Source organism: Neopsephotus bourkii, unplaced genomic scaffold, assembly GCF_033783945.1.
Source record: "Neopsephotus bourkii isolate Nb327-2 ecotype Australia unplaced genomic scaffold, CSIRO-AGI_Nbou_v1 NB_1298, whole genome shotgun sequence".
In the NCBI taxonomy this organism is placed as follows: domain Eukaryota; kingdom Metazoa; phylum Chordata; class Aves; order Psittaciformes; family Psittacidae; genus Neopsephotus; species Neopsephotus bourkii.
In genome coordinates this window covers 298,988-320,818 of record NW_026901782.1, presented here as the reverse complement: position 1 = coordinate 320,818, position 21,831 = coordinate 298,988, and the positions used below count along the sequence as shown (strand labels likewise).

The window sequence follows — 21,831 nt, the reverse complement described above, 5'->3', positions numbered from 1 at the left end:
CCTTGAGTGATATGGTTTAGTGTGAGGTGTCCCTGCCCATGGCAGGGGGGTGGAACCTGATGATCTTAAGGTCTTTTCCAACCCTAACTATTCTATGATTCCATTCTATGATTCTATGAATGGTCAGAAACAGGTACTAAGGAGTGTGAACAACATGCTAGCTAGTGTATTTATGTCTTTAGAGGAATCTTTTTGCACGAACACAGAAACTGGGATCTTACGTGGGAATTTTAAGGTGTGGAACATGAAGAAAGATGCAGTGTTTGGGGAATTTCCACCTTACTCCTGAAAGGGAATGTGCTATATCTGTTCAGGAAATAAAAAGCAGGTATTTTTTAGTTGTTGTTTTGTTATTTATAAACACTGCCTCATTAGGGTGTTTTGTATGTGTTAGGAGAGTTAACTTTTCTTATTTTCTGCTTGGAGAGTCTTACTAGCTCAAAGTAAAACAGAAAATGCTCATTAAAAGTAACAAACCAGCTCAGTTTTCTAGACATAGAAATAATGTAAGTTTGAGGCGTGTTACATAAAGACATCTTAGAGCTTGAAGCACACACACAGTGGCTGCCAGTAAAAGCCAGAAGTTTGCTTTTGCCCTTGCCTAATGATTTTAAGCCTTGCACATTCTCTCTGAATTTCACTGTGCTGTCTCTAGTCAGCTGCAGTCAATTACTGAATACTAACTTTCATGGGCCTTGCAAGCCATGTTTCTGTAAAGAAACAACCAAACTGTATCTAACAAAATGCAGCTTCTTTTTCACATAATGGCTTTGCTTCTTCTTAGGAAACGGAAATGTTAGAAGTAGTCTGAGTAGCACCATAAGGTGGTAAAAGGGATCGGAAAAAGCACTTACTACATGGCCTAAATGTAGCAGAGTGGTCAGAAATGTATCTCCAATCTGTCACATAAGCAGCGTGAGCCCAAAAGCCACGAGCTGATTAAGACACCCTAGGAAAGCCTTGGAGGGATATGAAGTTATACAAAGCTTTCATCCCAAACCCACTCACGTGTGTCTTTCACATCAAGGCAGCTTTGCCTAGTGACAGCTGTTGCAAAGTCCAGCATGAGCAGTTGGCCAGTAAAAACTGGCAGTAAAAGCACAAACTGACCAGTTTAAGTGGGAAAACACTCTCAGAAGTATGTACAATGCATTTGGCTTGTCTTTATGCAAAACAGATCTTACCTGGTGTCAAAGGAAATGGCCCAGCAGAAAAACTGCTGTGGACCCCAATTATATGGTTCTTGTAGAGTCACATCACCAGGCACATAGCTATAGGATGGTGGCTGTAAACAGGTGAGGTGTCAGTGGCATTAAGCTGTCGCAGCGCAGCTTTATCTGGTAACAGAACACAGCTCAGCCCAGGATAGTGACTGCCAGACAGGCAGCCTGTGGCTGCTGCATCACTTCTCAGGGAAAACATGCTGCTCACAGGGCAAGCTAAGGAGTTATGTGTGCTGCAAATAACCTATTCTGCACCTTTCTAGCAGAGTCAGGACACAAACTGCTTGGGTAGAGATGAAAAGCAGTTTTGTTAGCAGAAAGAAATGTTTTGCGTTTCCACGCTGTCTTTATCAATGATCATAGCGAGATCAGTATCAACTGCTTCTATCTGCAGAATGTCCTTTGTTTCCTTTTTCACAGAATTAAAGTTTTCTACAAATTTATGTCTCCTCTTACATCTGCCATGGCATGCCCGCTAGTCTGCTCCCTATCAATGGAAACTAAAAGGTTTAATACTACTCAGTAAAAAGAAATGTATATGCATGTGGGGAGATGCTGCTTGCCACACACCTGCAATAGTCACCAACTTTTTCTCGCCTGCCACGCCGGTACTGCAGCTTCACATGAAATCTCCCTGCCATCACAGCCCTGTTTTCCAACCCGTGTTTCAGGGCAAGCAGCTCTCAGCGCCGCTTGTCCTTGGAGCAAACACCGCCTCTACCACCGGCACGAACCTAAGGCCTCAGCACCTCCCTCTCCCTTCCACAACGAAACATCTCAACGCGCAGATGCAAGTGCAGGGTCTACTTCCGCCTTGGGACCACGCCTCCCGCGGAGGGGGTTGGCTGGCCGCTAGCCAATAGTAGTGCTCGGCGGGCAGGTACTGCGGGCTCTAATTGGTCTGTGGGGGAAGGGGCGGGGTGGTTGGTGTGCTCCCCAGAAAGCCGGCGGAACGGGGCCGGGGGAGGTCGGCTCCGCGAGAGCAGGATGAGGCTGCGTTCGGGTGTGTTCGCCACCTCCTGCCTCCTGGTGGAGGTGCTGGGGGTCGCGCTGTTCCTCCGTGGCTTCTTCCCGGTGCCCGTCAGGTCCCTGCCCCGCAGAGAGGCTAGCGGGGACCTTCCAGCCGAACCGGCCCCGCCCGGCCCAGGTAATCCGAGCAGCCCGCTCCTCCCCTTCTCTGTGGCTCCTGCTCGCCAGGGCAGCTGGCCGGCCCGCCCCGCCTCACCCTAGGTAACGTTTACGGCTGTCACCTCCCGCTGAGGTAACCCTGGCCCGGCGCGGCGGGGTCAGGGTCGGGCGGAGAACCCCGGAGGGGCTGCGTGTCGTGCTGCTCACCGTCGCGTGTGCGCCGGGTCACCGTGTTGTGGGGTGCAGAGGCGGGAGCAGCCGGAGCAGCCGGTGCCAGCCGGTGCCGCTACAGACAGCGGGACAGCTGTCTGTAGCATGTTTCCACACCTGCTTCCAAGACGATTAGAAATTAACTGATTTTGCACGTGGTTGTCGGTCACTGACAGCGAGCCTGCTCGCAAAAAGGCCTGAGCATCAGCTGCCACGTTTTTTGAGGGTGTGCTTTTCTGGCCTTGGCCATCCCAATCCCGATGCTCTTTAATGGCAAGCTGTTCACATTAAATAATACCATTTCACTTACAAAGCTTCACGTGCTTGCTGTGTTAACTTACTGGTTGCATTGTGCTGGAGAATCGTGGTTTCTGTGGTGCGTGAATGTCTTAATGCCACTTTAGTGACACTTTGACACTTCAGTAGTGAGGAAAGCAACTGCAGTAATAAAGGTTTGCATCACAGTCTGGTCAGATTGCAAAATGCACAGTGTTGCTGGCCATTACTGTTTCTCTGAAGTCATGGTCACTACAGGTCCTGCTCAGTATTTCTTAGCTGAAACTGTGAAATCAAAGTCTTCAAGCATGTTCTTAATGAAAGGTTGGTAGAGGATGTGCTGGTAAATAGCTGTCTCTCATGTCCAGTCACAAGTTACATTAAAATAATGTGAAAAAGAGGAATGTGTACTTGAAGGAGTGTTCTTTACCAGTGTTTGGGGCTTGGATGGAATTTAAGGATCAGTGGACAGCTGAGTTAAGTAGTATTTTGCACACACAAAACTCTTGCTCAGTACCACCACTTATGGTTAACTTGGTGGAACAGGACTGTAACTGCCAAACTGGACCTTTATCTACGTGTTATTGTTAATCCTTCTAAAGTATATGACATTATGCATGTTCGGGCAGGTTTACTTAAATTGTGAGAAAGAGTGGAGGGAAGAGAAGGTTGTGTAATTTAGAGCATAGTGTGTTGATACCAGTTCAGCAGGAACACCGAAAGAATCTAATCTGGTAACAGTGTGTCGATGCAGCCAAATGGCAGGCTGCTGTTTAGCTGGAGATTACCAAGACTGTCAGAGATGTTTGATAGGCTGCTGTGAGTGAAATGTTCCATTCACATGTGATTATTATCAGGAGACTACCATAGCAGGGGACTGTTCGGCTGGGAGGGAGGTGTCAGACAACTGGCTTTTGAAAAGACTGCTTTGAACTGAAGATTATAAATGTGTGCCCCAGGGTTCTACAAGCAGTTTAAATTTAGGCATGTCACTAGTACTCTAGGTAGATGTAGGCAGAAATGGAGTGACAGTAGAAGAAAACTTCCTTTCTGTAGTTCATGCGTGACAGTTTGCTTGCAGAGTTATCACTTGGTCTGGATTATAAACTCTGAAGGCAGAAGATTACTTACAAAACCATGACACAGAAGGCTTTCAGTCTACTTTAGAGCTGTTCAGAAAATAGTATTTCTTCAGTGCTCTAAATTTCTTGAATGATTCACTTTGTGAGTCCTGACTGCTATTGGATCCATGCTGTCTTGCCTGGGGGATGACTGTGTAACAGTGAAACCTTACCTCATTGTGGTAAGTTTTTGGTAGAACCTCTGTTTTTCTTTGTGCCTTACAGAAGTTCAGATTGGTTTAAAGTAACTGTTTTCTAAATAACCATAGCAGGAATGAATAAGCATGTTGCATGCCAGGAGTTGCACAATGTATTGCTTTAACTGTCTTACAATAAGTATTTTAAAGTGTCTTGTCATTGAATCCTATTTCCTTTCCACTTTTCAATACTTTGGCTTACTGAGGAATAACACTGTAAGAGGGAGTTGTGAGAAGGAGGTGTATGTGATATGAACATTTTTCGTGTCCAACAAGTTTTGTTTCGCTAGTCAAGTGGATAGGAGTAAATGCCGAGAAAGATTTAACTAACAGTATAGTACCACCAGTTGCACCTTCACTGAGAGCTAAAGCATGTCTTCTAAGCTGATAAATGAAGTCCTGGAAAAACAACATTATAATTTTAATCAGGTTGCTGGCACTTAGTGATTTGTTGTTGAGACTTCCTTTTTCCCCCTGTTGTGCCCCCTTCCCCAGTTTCCTCATCTGGACAGAATTGCTAGCAGTAATGAGTCTGTGAATGTCAATTTATTGTTGTTTGTCTATCTACCCAAAACCACAGTTTCAGAGGTTAATTTTTTAAAGGTTGGTTTGTTAGACACAACATTGGCTGCGACCTTTCCAACTTGTCAACCACTTACACAGAAACAAATTTTACTGTGAAGGAGTGTAAACCCGCTACTTTATATAACGCATGTACTGGGAAGCTGATTCACCACAATATTGTTTAAGTAGAGATTGGTGGGTAAGATCCATTCTGCTTCCATTTTGTCCTTCTGTGTGTTTCTCTGGTAGAGATATGGGACCTTTAGAGGTTGGGCCAAAAACTACCGCTGTAAAAGCTAAATGTCAGCATGTGGACCAAGCTCAATGCAAATGAAGAGCTGCTGCAGCCAGCATTAAGTCCATAAAAGGGAAAGAGGTGAGCTTGAAGGCAAGACAGTGCCTACTGCCTGATGCACAGCAGCATTTTGATGTACTTGGCCATGTAGCATGTTCAGGGGATTCTGGAATTGGATTTTCACCCTGAAGCTGCCATCACTGAACAGTCCTGGCATACAGGCTTCTACCTTGAAGGGTGCCAATGTACACAGATCTTTTTCCCTCAGATTTCAAAGGACCTGTCTATTTGTAATTCTCATGTTCTCTTATGGTGGGATTTAATTGAGAGGCCTTGATAGAAATGGAGAAGTGGATATTAGCACAGGTGAATGTTTCATCTTTTTTACTAATAAAAGTTGTATTTCAGATGTGTTTAGTTCAGTTTTACTAAATTAGCCAGAGAGAAGGTAGCAACTATTCCTTCTTATTCTTTTGAGCATTCTCCATTTCACAGCTCATTCACATCACGTCATGATGCTTCCCATTGTGCACTCCACTCATGTTTCGTTTCACTTCCTGGATGGTGTACTGGATTTTTTGTTGTGTCATTCCTGTACTGGATGGCCTGAAAACTCTGCTTCCTCTGATTACTTCTCATGTTTGCTATTGTTTGCAACCTCTCACTTATGAATATAAATTTAGTACAGAAGTTGTCCTTTAACATCTGTTTAGCCATTGTTAAAATTTGTTAACGACTTTTAATATCATTTTTTTTGTTGCTGTTTAGGAATGATTTCTAACTGGACCAGAATTCCACCACCTCTTTTCAAAAAAGTTGTCATTGTGCTGATAGATGCTTTGAGAGATGACTTTGTGTTTGGGTCCAAAGGTGAACAGTTCATGCCATATACTAAACAAATTATTGAAAAAGGGACATCCTACAGTTTCATTGCTGAAGCGAAGCCACCCACTGTGACTATGCCTCGAATTAAGGTAAGTGGGTGAGTTTTCCACTTAGGGTAGTTTCTCGAAAACTGAGAAAGCTTTTAAGGCTGGGTTATTTCATATGCTCAAAGTTGGCATAAAGGGTAGGTTTGCTGTGTTACTGCGCTTTGTGGCTGGAACTTGCTTTGCTGTAGTGGTGTATGGGATAGAGTCCTGATTTGCTGTGGCCCAGAGGTTTTTCCTGAAGAAAGGGTCAGGTCAGAGGTCAAAGGAATGTACAGGGGGCTGAGCAAGAGGAAGAAGTGGCAGCTTCAACTCAAATCAAATTGCCTTTTTTTTCCTTAGTTGGTAGCTCTGTGGTGGGAAGGTCTGTAAGAATTGGTCAAGGGCAGTTAAGGCCCTTGTGCTGGCATAAGTGATTGATATAATCTTTTTATTTATAATCATGGTAAGACACTAGCTTCTCAGTTATCACATTTTCCAGTTGTCTTCTATTCAAGAGCATGTTCATTGCTATTTGTGTTCTTATAACTTCCGATAGGAAATCCAGTTTAGTGTAAATCTGTTTTGTCATACGGATGATTTTGCAGAGCTTAAAAATGAAACTCTGCCAGATTCCAGGTAACTAAAATATGTATTGTGACTGTCATCAAAATACTTGATCATCCAGGCTTCTCAGCGATGGATCTGAGTGACATTTCTTGCATTGAAGAAGCTGAGGGAATGAGCTTTGGTAGGTCAGCTGGAAGGTCAGTGAGAGAGTGAAGGGGAGATAGCCTGGTAGCTCTTGATAGGTGGACTTTATTACTTTTTCCAGAAGATGCTTAACTGCTGTTTTGAATGTGCTCCCATTGTTACTGTTATCTTAAGTCAGCTTACTTGGGTCTTCTTTTTTGGTGTTTTACTGACTAGTAAATGGAGTGAATTTCAGCTGGCATACAAAGTCTTTTTGCTGTCTGTTAAGTAAGAAAATACAATTTTTTACTTCTTTTTTGCAGAGAAGTTATGATTTCTTGTATCAGCTAGCACTATGTTGTGACAGGTGATGTGATGTGGCATTGCAGCTCATGTGTTCTTTTTAATTTATTTTGTTTCTTTGTTGAAATTATAAGTTCTCTGCTGTCTACTTCATTACTTTGTCTTACACTAACACTGTGTTCTGAATTCTGGAAACTTTTTGGTTTCTGTTCACATGTCTCTCTTATGTTCTTCTTTTATGTAGGCTTTGATGACGGGTAGCATACCTGGTTTCATTGATGTTATCGTGAATCTCAACTCTCCAGCTCTTTTGGATGACAACCTGATATGGCAGGCAAAAACAGCAGGAAAAAGAATAATCTTTTACGGTGATGATACTTGGGTTAAATTGTTTCCAAAGCATTTTGTGGAGTATGATGGAACAACATCCTTTTTTGTGTCAGACTTTACAGAGGTGAGAGGCTTTGTATAATCCCAAGTTAAATAAGTACAAACATAGTTGCAACTTCTAAGAATGAATGAGTACAACTATCCTTGTGTAATACAAACCTAACAATTAAATACAAAATTGCATTTATATGTGTTTTCAGTATTGGCAATGTGGAGATAAGCATTTCAGTCACTTGTGCATATGCTGTAGGAAGTGTTTGGATGATACAGTAACAAAGAGTGTGCTACTGTATAACTTTCCTAACATGCAGTAGTCTCGCAAAACTTGTGTTAGGAAGTTACACCACTTCCACTATCCACATTTCCAGTTCCTATCACATTTATTTTAGTGTGTGCCATCTTTAAAGGGCCAGTTAATATATAATCTCACTCTTGTGGTCTGACAACACCAACCTGTGTGATGTGGTCAACGGGCTGGAGGGAAGGGATGGAATTCAGAGGGACCTTGACAGGCTTGAGAGGTGGACCAGTGCCAATGTCATGAAGTTCAACAAGGCCAAGTACAAGGCCCTGCACCTGTGTCAGGGCAATCCCAAGTCCAGAAGGAGGGCCATGAAGATACTCAGAGGGCTGGAGCACCTTCCCTGTGAAGACAAGCTGAGAGAGCTGGGCTTATTCAGCCTGGAGAAGAGGCGGCTTTGGGGAGGCCTTAGAACAGCCTTCCACTATCTAAAGTTAGCCTACAAGAACGCTGGAGAGGGATGTTTCTTAAGAGTGAACAGTGATAGAACAAGGGGTAATGGCTTTAAGCTGAAAGAGGGTAGGTTTAGGTTATATATTATGAAGAAATTCTTTACTGTGAGGGTGGTGAGGCACTGAAAGAAGTTCCCCAGAGAAGTTTTGGCTGCCCCATCCCTGGCACTGTTCAAGGCCAGATTGCATGGGGCAACCTTTGAACAACCTTGTCTACTGAAAGGTGTCCCTGCCAATGGCAGGGGGCTTGGAACTAGATGAGCTTTAAGGTCCCTTCTCACCTAAACAATTCTATGATTCTTAGAGCCACACTTTCTATAGCATTGTTTTGCTTTTGTAGTTGCAATATGAGTAGTGTTTCAGTATGTTATCAAACAAGGAGCACAGAAAGTAAATGAAAAATTGAAGAAATTTCTTATTCTGGGCACGCTAAAAGAGTAAATGGCTTGGCAATTCTAGTTTGTATTTTGAACCTTTATGTTTTGTAAAACCTGAGGCTATCAACCTGCTGCTACTGACATTAAGTATTCTTATTACCATGTTTAAGGAAGTTAGGTAAGTCTAACGTGCACTGTAAGACACTTTTAATTGGTTGCAGTTACATGTCTCTCAAGCTCATTATTCAGAAAGCATAAAGATCGCGTATGGTCTGTTAAGCAGAAAGCTTTTATTATTTTTTTTAGGTAGTTATATCCAGAGTCATCAAAATGGTGTTGCATGTGAAATTTTGCAAGGCTTCTTAATATCCAGAGAGAAACATATGCAACTAAAAATAGGTTGTGAACCTAAGCAGAACATATGAATTAGGCCCCAAATAACACTTTCTGAATAATTTTTCTTTCTTGCTGTGTTGTCAGTTCTTTTACCTACAGCAAGTACAATCTTTTTGTGTTTGCACAGTAGAAAAAATTGAGTGGAAAGAAGGGGAGTGGGTTTTTCCCCTGTGCTTCCAAGCACCAAAGAGAGGCTTTTCCCTATACCTACTTCTGAAGTGATAAATCAAGAGTGTGAAGGATAGAAGTGACTGAATATTTCTTAAAGCAGTTGTTAAAAGTATCTGTGGAAGCATGGTGACCTATTTTCTCTGTTTCCGTGTAATCTGGTGCCTCATGACCAGAAAAAAGTGTAATGGGGTAAAGAGTCTGTGTTGTAAGACAGATTTTTTGACTGCTTGACATTGAACTGATCAATCTGATTTTTTTTTTTTCCTCTGTTAACATTGTGAGTGACTCTAATTCTCATCAGCTTTTACAGAATTTTCATGGATAGTGTGATCTCATTTTTCTGTGCTTTATACAAGACTGGAACAATTTTTACCTTGTAATTGTTTTCCTTTTATTTCTGAGGTTGATGATAATGTTACCAGGCATTTGGATAGAGTGTTAAAGAGAGAAGACTGGGATCTTCTAATACTGCATTACCTGGGCTTGGACCATATTGGACATGTGACTGGGCCAAACAGCCCATTAGTGGGAACAAAACTGCGGGAAATGGATAACATCCTGAAGAAGATTCATATTTCTCTTCTTTCAAAGGTAATATAGCTCCTTCTTGGATCAGTTTCTGTTAGTTGTGGACTAACTTTAAAATGCTTGCCTGGTTGTGGGTGGTGGCTTGTTTATTCCTAGACCAAAATGGGTATTCTTTTGTTCTTTTCCTTCCCTGGCCATTCCCCAGTTAATGGTATATAGTATCATTTTTAAGGATTTACTGACTGACCTTAGTAACATCTGTTAGCAGTCTCTTCTGAATAGCTGTGGGAAGTACTCCCCCTTGGTGTGCAGGAAGAGAAGAGGAATGCATGCCAAAATTCTCATATCACACATAAATTAAAATGGTGGTTGGTGTGCTTTCTGGTACTGAAATTCAGCAGAAGGACTAGTGGGCATGTATAGCTATTGGCTCTGATTTCTACAGTTGTGAAGTCATACCTAATTCTTAGATATTGAAAACATTAATATGGAAATTATGGTTGTAAGTAGCATTTTTTTATGTTAAATGTAGCACAAATTACTAAAGCTGAATCTGGTTTTAGATATGGAAATATAGGATGTCACTCAACTAAATAGTCTGGATGTTGAAATACTAAGTCCTAATTTGATGTGCCCTGAAGCTTTTTTCTTGGTTGGTTCTGGCAACTGCAGTTCACAGTAGCTGCTTACAAAATTTCAATAGTATTTTTAGTCAGATGCTATTTTATAAGAGAGATTAAATCCTGCTTGTGGAATCTGTGATTTAATGAACATTGCAGTGGTTTTGCTGCAGTCTGTTAGTATGTTTTGCTTTTGCTGAACATATGCAAACCTTTATCTCTGTTTTAGAATCAGAAATAATAAAATCACTACTGGTACTGGTAATAACTAGAGATGACAAAAAGCTGCTTTGTTATGGAATCACAATATTTATTTTCTGCTGTCTTTGTTAGCTTGAAATTGTTGGAGAGGCTTCATTTATGCTTATGTTTCTTTTTCTTCAGAAAAATAAACATAATTTGAGCGCAGTCATGTCGTAGTTCTACCCCAAAAGCACTTGAGACTAGAGATTCTTAGAAATAGGGTAATTTCTTATATTGCTTCTATAATACTTATATTTACAATATTAATAATTTTGCATTTATATTAAAAACTCAATGATGTTGAAGAAATGGAGGGGCAAATACTTCTCTGATAATGCTACTGCTCCTGGACTCCTGATTCCTCCCTCCCCCCCACCCCCCCGATAATTTAATCCTTTAAGCTTTTTTGTGGTTGGTTTTTTTTTTTTTGTAATGTGCTGAAAAGTATGTAGCATACATACGTGTGCCTTAACTGTTAAAAATTAATTTTACTGTATAGCAGTTGCAGATGACTCTTGTGATCTGCCCCAGGTGTTGTGAGCTAATTTAAAAAATGGAAATTATTTTGAGAAATACTCGTGTGAAAATGACAAAGATAGTGAAGCGTTATGTATGCACATCTTGTTTGTCCTGTATCTTTATTTTTTTTCTGTGACTTGCAGGAAGAAGCCTCTCTTCCCAATTTGCTAGTTGTTTGTGGGGATCATGGGATGTCTGAAACAGGTAGTCATGGTGGTTCTTCAGCTGGAGAAGTACACACACCACTACTGTTTATCAGCTCCACTTTTGAAAAGAGAAGTGGTAAGGATCAAAAAATCTTTGACCTTTTTTCAGAGCACATTGCCATCCCTATATTAGCTCTGGAATTCCTCCTGAAAAGTTCTAGAGATATCTGGCAAGGTCATTCTGTGTGGCGTAGAACTCTAGTTTTAGCCAGAGTTTGCACCTGTATTGTTTTGAAACCATGATGTAGGCTTCTCTCCCACTGAGAGAGTTGGGTAATTCTCAGAGGGTAACCTTTTGCAGCACTGTCCTACTTGAGTGTTGAGAGCTAATGTGATCTGTTGTCAGGATTCTGGGATAGTGGTAAATGGATAAGATTAGAAATAAAATTCTGTTTAAACTGAGTTTTGTCTGTCTTGGCTACAATATTTCCCTGGCCTCCATTCTTCCATCTTAGAGAGCCGGCATAGAGGAATGAATGACAATTTCTCATTCTGAGTGTAACAGGAAAGATGAAGAACTGCTTTTTCTCTCTGAATTTATCTCTGTGAGTTTATCTGCTTCTGAAACTTATTTTCTACTTGTGTAGTACATCTTAAGGTAAGAGGCAAGAAGAGAATGGTGTGGTAGAGAATCTTTAATATGTAGTTTTGTTTAAATAAACTCCTTGACTTGAGTGAATTGGTGAAATGTAGTTATAGCAGGACTTAATATTTTCTTCAAAATAGTACTTCCCTCTTCCTTTCATTCTGCCTTTTGCTCATGTCAGTCTGATTTCCTTGTTTTTAAAGCTGAACCTTGTTTGCAGGACCTTGCCTTGTTTATCTTGCTAGAGGTTTCTGCAGCATGGTGGAAGTACATTTATCTCTTTCATTTATAAAGTTGTTATTCAGCTACAAGAGAAAGCATTGTTTGAGGAGTCATTGAACTATTTTCAAACCCAAAACAAAGTCAAGAGCTGACCATAGTGCTCAGGGAAGTTCTTGCTTTACAAATTTCATTGTTAGTTGTTAGGAATCAGGCCATGAGAGTGTAGGTTCTGTAAATGCAATCTCCTATTCACTGGGATTAGTTTCTATTAGGTTTAAATCAAACATGCAGGTTTTACAATACAGTAAAATACCTCTGTTCACCTGTCTTTTGGATCAAGTTTGTGATTTCTAATGATGCTCATATAAATACAGAGCAGCTTTCTCATTGCTACACTAATCAGAATTCTAGCGACTGCTCTTTATGATCCTATTGTAAACAAAATGTACTGTAGTTAATTTAGTAGATCTCAAAATAGTAATCCTGTGGGCTTTTGCATTTAGTATGCTGTCAGAATATTACTTGTGTAGCCTTCTGCAGGAATGTGTCACCCATGATTGGTTAAATGCATTTAGTAGTTTGTCTTTCTCTAACCAGTGAAGAACTTGCCTTTAAAGATGAAATCTGAAAACTGCTGATGTGCAGGCACTCATGCAAAGAGGTTTTAGGGATTATAGATGGCATTCTGTACAAGCATGGGATTAATCAAAGCTACATGAGAAATGAGAGAAGATCTAATGCTCTTAAAGGGACCCTTGAGAGTTATAAAGACTGCATATAAAATTCTTTCTGTACCGTACTTAAGTCAAAACACTTCAGTGCCTGGAGTTACAAAGAGAACAAAGAAAAAGCATAATAGAAAAACAGTGTTATGTAACTACTAAAGCATGCAAAGAAACAATTGACAAGACAATCTTAAACAAAAGATTACTTACATTTGTGAAATCATTCATGTGTGTAGGTGTCTGTGGGACTGAAGGCTAATCCACATAACTGCAGGAAGGTAATGGCATCCTGCACAGAACTCTTTAAAAATCACTAGGTTTGCCTGTACAGAGCCATGGATTTGGGCGTCAGCATTCTTTATCTGACCTGTAATTCTGTTTGCCTAGCAACCTGATAATTAGTTATATCTTGAGCTATTGTCATTATCAGGAACATTCCAAAATGCTGTCAAGATCGTTTCAAATTCTCATTCTTTGTCCATGCGTTAAATCAGTCTAGTGTAGTGCTTTCTGTTTTTCTAATGTAAAAGTTATCAAACCCTTTTATGATGTGGGCTGCAACTTGGTATTCAGGTGATCTCCTGGACCACCTGCTTTTTTACAGGTACAATATTAATGTTGTGTTTATAGCAGTTGCTGAGAATTGAATAAATTTTGCTTTTACAACAGCATAGGACAGTAGCTGAAAAAGATCACTCAGCTGTTTGGAGGTTACTCCAAACAGCTGATCTAATATCAATGGAAAAAACTTTGAAACTAACAAAATGCCAGCTGTCTCTGGAGAAATAGAATGGACCTGTTACTGAAACACCTTCTTTCTTTTTCCTTTTTTGGTTGATTCTAGGTCCTCTAACACAACCTGAACTTGTGCAACAAACTGATTTAGCTAGCACTCTGGCAGTGGGCCTTGGTCTACCAATTTCAAGAAACAGTGTTGGGAACCTTATATTGCCAGTTGTGGGAGGCAGGACAATGAGAGAACAACTGCGTTTTGTGCACTTGAATGGGTTCCAGCTTAGTAGACTCCTGCAAGAGAATACACCTGCGTATGAAAAAGGTAAATCAACAAAAAAAACCCGTTACATGTACAAAAGGAAATTGTTCACAACATTATGTGGACATTTACAGTCAAGAGCATAGCATGGGACTGCAAAGTAGCTATGCAGTTGAGAGTAGTCTTTGGAGAAATGATAATGAGTTCAGTCTTTATCGTAACTTACTCTGGCACACTGTCTCTAAACAAAGATTTTTTCAATGACAAGTACTACCCTATTAGGCAAAAGAGCAGAAATAATGCTGAGAGAGTAAGATTAAATTGAAACTCCCAGTGTTGTGAAATTGTAGTGGTTCCGTACTTGCTATTTCTAAGGTATCCTACATAGGGCACTGATTTTGAGCTGTTTGGAAGAATAACACAATGAAGTTGTATTTTCTAGTTTAAATAAAAGCATGCTTCAGGTAAAGTTAGGAAATAATTTAGAGTGAGTTATGTTCTGGAATAGGTTGCCCAGGGAGGTTGTGAATGCTCCATACCTGGCAGTGTTCAAGATCAGGTTGGGCGAGGCCTTGGTTGATATGGTTTAGTGTGAGATGTCCCTGCCCATGGCAGGGAGGTTGGAACTTGATGATCTTAAGGTCATTTCCAGCCCTAACTGTTCTATGATTCTATGAATTTATTTGGAGTGAAAATGTAGAAGACTGCAGAGTTGCTTATTAAAAATATGTGTGTGTGTGTGTGTGTGTGTGTGTGTGTGTGTGTGTATTTGGAGGAAAGAGTAAAAAACAAGTGGAAAAAAATAAGCCAAATCTGGCAAAATGTAATATATTGTAATGAAGCATGTTACAAACTGCAATATAACTGGGGAAGCTAATATGATAATTACCTGGAATGAAGTTGAGTTGGAGGATGAAGGAAGAATATTTTACCATGGACATTAGAAGAAATTGTCTTAAAGTGACAGTGAAGCTTGAAGTCCTTGTCACGATTTATAATGTTGAATCATTAAAATAACTGGATGAGAATGCAGAGCTGTGTTACAGCTACGAATAATTAAAGTTGATAACATAAAGTTTAGCAAGATGATTAGTGTAGGTCAAGAATTAATTATCTTTCAACATCACAGCTTCTAATCATAATTAAACCCTGTCCAGGAGTGTAACAAAACAAATGCCGCTCATGGTAGCAACATGTCAGTAGCAGGACCCATGTTCCATCAATTCTGAGCTGTTTTTTTTCTGCACAGATTTTCTCACTTAACCTGTTTGTGTGAAGTGAGCAAAATTAAACTGTGGATGGAGTTTAGGATATGGCTGTGTTACTGAAAATTCCAACACAAAGCTCCATCTCACAGTATTTCTGCAAGGGCTGGTGAAACAGACAGGTTTCTAGTAGCTTCTGATTTACATCTTCACTTTCATTACTTATTTATTTATTTTTTTTTTTGCCCAGGAGCAGCTTAATTTCAACTTGTAGCTTTAATCTGAGAAATTTAATCAAAATTGATGAGGATGGAAATGTGATCAATTTTTATGCTGCTCTTGCTTTGCAAAGTGCTATGAGAAGTGCTACCATACTGGAAAAGGGTTGGGAGTCAAAGTACCCCTCATGAGCTTCTCTTTCTTCAGTAATGGAGAGTCTTAGTAGCAACTCAGGATTAGTGGACAGATGAACACAGGGCAATATTTTTGGGGTGTCTGCTACAGACAGCCTGATGGGAAGAAGTAGCTCTTCAGACAAATTGAGGAAGTCCCATGTTCACTGTCTGTATTGTTCATATGGTACTTCAACCATCCTCTTGCAATTTAGGCTGGGTAACAGGATAGTGAGATGGATTGAAGACTGACTCAGCTGCTGGGCTCACAGGGCAGAGTACCTCTTCAGCAAGCCTACACACAGTTCAGAGCTGGGAGGAGTGGTTGGTACAGTAGATGGGTCTGCTGCCACACAGAGGCACCTCAGGCTGGAGAAAAGGGCTGAGAGCAACCTCTTTAAGATTCAGTGATGATTTGGCACTGACTGGCTGAAAAGCAGCTGATGGAGAAGGACAAAGGACTCTTAGAGACACCAGCTGAACATCAGCCAGCAGTATACCCATGTGGAAGGAAGGCACATGTGGTGTTCAGTTCTGGGGTCCCCAGTAAAAGAAACACATTGATGTAATGCATGTAGTGAGTACAGCAAAGGGCCATGGAGATGATGAAGGGAGTGGAATATCTGCCATACAAGGATAGGCTTAGGATGCTAGAACTGTTCAGCTTGGAAAGGAGACTCAGCAGGGACTGTATCAGTGTAGGTAGTATGTGATGGGAGGAAATAAAGAAGATAGAACCAGGGTCTACTTGGTGGTGGCCAGTGAGTAGGCTGCAGGCAGTGGGCATAAACTGATATACATGAAATTTTATTTAAATGGAAGAAAAATCTTTTTTATGTAGGGGTTGTCAAGCAGTAGAATCTGATGCCCAGAGAGGTTGTGGAGTCTCCATACCTGGAGATATTCAAGACCTGATTGGACACAGCTCTGAGGAAGCTGCACTAGCATATCCTGCTCTGAGCATTTGGGTTTTATTTGTGCACCATCAGGACACTCTTCAGAGTTGTGCTGAGAGATGGCCAAACCATCTCTTTGACAGACAAGGTGTCTGCCACTTTCTTTGAGGGAGAAACTCCAGAAGATAACCTAGTTAGACATCTCACTCACATTTGCTGCTGCAGGTTCAAGCTTTCCAATGCTGGTTCTTGGCTAGTAACAACTGATGGATCATAACATAAATGATAAATGCTAAGAGAAATGCCTATGACGGGAGCTTCGTTTTAAAGTGAGAGATAGTTGCAGGAATAGCCTAAGCTTTGTTGCTGCTTCATTTTCTTTTTTTCCCCTAGTTGTTATTATTTTTGAACTCTTCAGCACAAAAAGAGTAGGTTCTTCTGAAGGGGAAAACATGGAATTCCTGCAAAGGCTATTGTAATTTGCAGCACAAACATAGGGAACCATCTATCAGTACCTTGAATATGATGACTGAGTCATGGTAAGAAAAAAAAATGCCCATTTTAAGCTATAGCATAATGTATACATTCATTCTTGGAGCAATGTTCATTCCCTTTTAAATGGAAAAAGATGAAGTTGGATGTTGATTAAGATGAATCACAGTCAGCTGGAAAGGCAGAATGACCTTTACATGCTGTTTTATGAAGAAGACATAGAGTGCTCTGGATTCAGCCACTCCAATGTTAAGTACAAACCAGAGCAGTGCACAAAAATAGCATATTGTTAAAGTGTGCTTTCAGTGTATCTGTTTAATAAAGAGCAGAATGGAGGCAGCTCGGTAACTTCTCTCCCTCCCCCCAGTGTCTGTTCATGCAAACATGCATTTTCAAACCAAGAGCTTGTACAGCATTTCATGGGACTTGGATTTTGAGGTACAGAGGGATCTTCATGGTTAAAACTATTTTTAGGTAAATTTTTAATGAGAAACTTGAAGCTCTGCTAAAGGCTTCATTATCTTGAGAATAATTTTTTTGAAACATCCTAATAAATGCTAATGTGAGGCATTAGCTTTTCTTTTGATAGAGATGGACACATGCAGCTAAAAAAATCTGAAAAGGAGGGTAAAACAGCTGACAGAAATGCAGAAACTGAAAGGGGGAAGTATCTAGAAACTCTGAGAGAGTTCATATCTCACTGTAAGGTAGGCAACTGTAAGTAGTAGTGCTTCCCTTGTTCTGAACTTCTGAACATGAACTTGAATAATGAAGTAGGATTGTTACAGGATTGTTTCTTTGAAAGGCACTTCATAGTGGAATGAAGAGTCATGCTTGAGGGGTAGTTGGATGTTGTTATTAAAATGAATCTCTTCTTTTCAATTTGGAACTAATCCTGAACTTGTGTTGATTAAAATAAATTGATTGTTACTGGAAGATTTATATATTGAAACTGGAGGAATCACTTTTATGTTATCCATTCTTTTCTTACAAATATAACTTTCTTTTAAAATGATTGCTGCCTGTGAGTGGAACTAAGTGAAATTATTACCAAACAGATGCTTGAGAAGCAGAGCCATTTGCTTGTGATAACACTGCTGAAGTAGAAATTGCTAGTGAAATACTATGCAAATAAACCATTGCCAATGCTTTGGGAATCATGTAACTCGCAAGCTTGCTTTGAATTTTGCTCCAAGTTTAACTTGTGAATATCCCATGCAGAAATGACTTCCAAGTGTTACTCACCAGATACCTGACTACTTCTTCAACAGAGTCTATGACCCGTCTCATTTTATACTTACTGCAAACAAATGTACCATTGAACAGATTATCATTGGAGTTCTCAAAGGAAATTTGGTAGTCGTGGTCCTTTATTTCTTTCTTTAGGATCTTTAAACCATTCACTTAATGTATCTCAAAGATATAAATGTGGATTTGACTAAAGCAGTCCTCTTTCTTAATATGACAGTGTGGGTTTGGTGGACAGTTTTGTGTAAAGAGGTTGGTTTAAGGTTGGTTTCAAGGTAGGTTAGATGGAGCTTTGACCAACCTAGTCTAGTGGAAGGTGTCTGCCCACGGCAGGGGGTTGGAACTAGGTGATCTTTAAGGTCTCTTCAGTCCAAGTCATTCCATGATAATCTGAACTGCTAAGGTAGATGAGCATGAAATAAAAATGTTAAAAGGAACAAAGAGGTAAACTGAACATGAAGAGGGAGCAGAACAGGAGCAGAATATCTGGAGAGAATCAAAATGTAACTTGAACTCATTTCAGTGTTCTGTTTAATGAAATAGTGTCAACTCAAATCTCAGTTTGAATAGTCATTTCAAATCTTCAGGTTCATTTGTTTAAAGCTCATTTTAGAAGATCCTGTCTGGATTTCTGGATTTCATCAAAAGTATGAATATTTATCTCACTTCAAATATACTGGAAGAGGAACTTCCTGTGAAATCCACTGTTCAAAGAACTACTCTAGGACAGTGAAAGGCCTCATGAACCCTGACAACTATCTCAGTATACACGTTTTGCTGCTGGCTGAATTGTACATTTTAGCAGATACTGCAAGCCTCTCGCATAGCAGAATCTGCATGCTTTGAGATGGCTTGGGAGTTAAACTGGACATTCAGTTAAACATTTTTTTTCCCAAGTCTGATATACTGTTGATCTAACAGGAGTAAAAATTAACTGTAACTTAAGTTCTTTTGACACCAAACCTTACTTCAGTCATTGCATTAACCCTTGTCATCTGAAACTACACAGCAAATGTGTTGCCCTGCTTTTAGTTAAGAAGGTAAGGGTTGCAAGATGGGAAGATGTCCTTTTTGTCCCTTAAGTTGTTATTAGCTTTGAAGTGAAATTGCAAGGAAGTAGCATGGATTATTAATGTGAGGTGAAACTAAACATATATTTCTTGCAAATAATGAAGATGTATGTGAATGTTCACATATAGCATAATGTCCGATGAGATACAAGTTTCTGAAAGTTACGTTCATGTTGTCTTTGTGTTGTTGACTAAGTGCGTACTGAATGAATCTGATTGCATACTATGTACAAAAGACCAATATTTTAAATACTGTATGGCATGTTGGACTATGGGGTGATGCACTTATAAAGTGAACAGGGAAAATATGTCTTAAGTTCTTTCAGGAACAACACCATTTTTCACATTTACATTAATACATAGAAACTAAACTAATTGTTCTATTAAAAAAAAAATCTTGAAATTAATCTGGCATGTAGTGAATAGAATGCTCTTTAGGTGCATGTAGAATCCACAGTAATAATTCTGGCAGAAATAGTTTTAATTTTTTTTTACCTTTACGCTTGTAATGAGCACTCTACAATTTTTTTGGAATACGTGAACAAAGCGATGTTCTTCTATTTTCACCTGCAGAATCTGGTTATTGTCACTGCTGAATATATCTTTTTGGGAAGTAAGCAGTCTATTGAGGCTCAGCTTTTTGCTTAGGTGTTTCATAATGGGAAAGTTGATGTTGAAAATCAACATTAGTTGGTGGGAAAACAAAGTGGTAGAGTACTTTCATGTGTCCCTTGGATTGGTTCAAATCGCCCTTTGGCATGTATGAACATGAAAAATGGTGTAAAGTAAGGATTCTTTGGAATAACTAGGGAGGGGAATACATGTGGGAAGAAAGCTACTACAGTTGTACTTGGGAATGACTTCCAAAATGTAGGATTTGTTGTTTGCTTCTTTCCTGTTGTCCTCACTCAAGCTTTTAAAATACATTTAGAGAGAAAAGAGTAATGCAGACAGGTTTCAACAGTGTGAGAAAGAAAAGAAACTGTAGCGTTTCTGTAGCTATATTAAAAAACATACTTGCACTGAAACCTGAACCCTCAAAATTCAATGGTTGATTTAAAATTATTTCCTTCAGGGACATAGTCTAGGACTAGTCATGTCCTCATCTGTGGTTCTGAAAGCAGATCAAATCTTGGTGTGTGTTGTGATTGTTCAGCTGCAATCCATTTACACATATCTGTATCAGAAGACTTAATTAAAAATACGTTTCTAAAGAAACACTTTAACACTTTTAAAGAAAGCACTAGCTTCATAGTCCAAATATCTGAAGCCAAATTACTTCAGCTGTGAACTTTTCTATTACTGCTTCAGAATCTTACATCCCATGTATTTAACTTCATGTTAGCAACAGACTCTCCCTAGCTTTGCTGCAAAATCAAGGTCCTTAATACGATGTGTATGTTCTTTGGTGTTTTTTCCTGAGATCACCTATTTGATCATTTCCCATTTGACTTGTGCAATTTGGCCTGGATAAGAGTGGCTCCAGTGGAAAATATTACCTTTTTTTTTTTTTTTCTTCAGGATTTAAAGTATTTGAGTAAGTTTGTCTTGGAAACCTTTTGTAAGAGTAAATGGGCGTTTTAATAAATTTATCACTTGCAGAAGTCTTGACATTTTATCAGGTGAGAGATTAATTGCTTTTATTTTGAGGAACTGGCTCATTACAGTCTTGCTGCAGAAAGATAACGTAACATTCTAGGTGTGAAAAACATTTCAATCCCCATAGCAATTTCTTTTAATATACTATACAAAACAAAATACCGCATCTCTAATTAATCTTCCTTTGTGGATCCTCTTACCTTTTTTTTTTTTTTTCCCCTTCTCCTTAGATCCTGGATATGAACATTTTAAGATAGCAGAAAAGTCCCATGCTAATTGGATCAAACTATATTTAGAGGGGAATAATTCAAAAATACTCTTAAATCTTGGCAAAAAAGTCCTGAAGCAATATTTGGAGGCCCTGAAGACTCTGAGTTCTTCACTAAGCAAGCAAGTGGCACAATATGACATGTATTCGATGATGGTTGGGATTGTGATCATTATGGAGGTAGGAAAATGTATATTTCTGTGAAAAAGCTAAGTGCACTAATGTAGAAGTTTCTTGGTTTTGACCATTTCTTGTATCCTTCTATTGGTCTTTAGAGTCACTGAGTATGAACTCTTAGAGTTGGCTGACTTTCTGGATGAGGTTAGTATTCTTGTATGACTGGGTCTCTAAAATGATCCAAGAAAGCTTTTGATAGAAGCTACTTATTTATAGTAAATATGCAGATGTGCTACGACTTAAACTAGTCATATCAGTTAGCCTTCTACCTTTTGAGTATCCTTACTGTATTAAAGAAAAACCCCAACGTCTGGCAAGTAAGTTCCTACCTGTTCCTCTTATTTAATAGTGGGCATAGCTGCTGAGAACAAACAATACCTTGTATGGTCAATTTTCACAATTCTCAGAGTTGTTCTTTGTACTGATAGGTGTAGAGCCCTGAAATAAATACTTGCTGTAAAGTGCTGGATTACCACTTCGTATCTCATGTAAGAATAAAGATAAGATATCACATGTCTGGAATTTTAAGTGGTTGTCTGCAATTGATAATTTGGTCAAATCTCAAATGCTAAAAATATACTCTGTGGGAATCCTTTGTGAATCATGCTTAAGGGAAAACAGGCATGGACACTGAACTTCCATGTATCAGAGCTTGCACTGATCTTTTAGAGTTTCAACTTTTGTAAGGATAAGCACTGTTCCATTGTTCCATGGAAATACCTACTCTAAGCTTAATTTAGTAATTGAGTGCGTATAGCACTGTGCAAGACTGTTTAATTGCTGTAGCACTGGTCCTCTTCAGTTCCTGCAACAAATAACAGTACATAAACAGCTAT

The 21,831-nt window shown here is 39.6% G+C and overlaps 1 protein-coding gene across 2 annotated transcripts in view; it reads left to right on the top strand.

Moving 5' to 3' along the window:
* The first annotated feature begins 2,171 nt into the window (after window positions 1-2,171).
* The window catches only part of PIGG (phosphatidylinositol glycan anchor biosynthesis class G (EMM blood group)), an 82,903-nt gene continuing 63,243 nt past the window's right edge, over window positions 2,172-21,831 (top strand). The window contains exons 1-7 of one of the 2 annotated variants that reach the window (XM_061366054.1): window positions 2,172-2,370; window positions 5,783-5,988; window positions 7,163-7,372; window positions 9,408-9,596; window positions 11,059-11,197; window positions 13,499-13,711; window positions 20,781-20,998. In XM_061366054.1, coding sequence (XP_061222038.1) covers window positions 2,211-2,370; window positions 5,783-5,988; window positions 7,163-7,372; window positions 9,408-9,596; window positions 11,059-11,197; window positions 13,499-13,711; window positions 20,781-20,998 — 1,335 coding nt within the window. In that variant the 5' untranslated portion in view covers window positions 2,172-2,210. Of the gene's footprint in view, window positions 2,371-4,119; window positions 4,141-5,782; window positions 5,989-7,162; window positions 7,373-9,407; window positions 9,597-11,058; window positions 11,198-13,498; window positions 13,712-20,780; window positions 20,999-21,831 lie in introns of those variants that run through there. The other variant, XM_061366055.1, reaches the window with a different exon arrangement.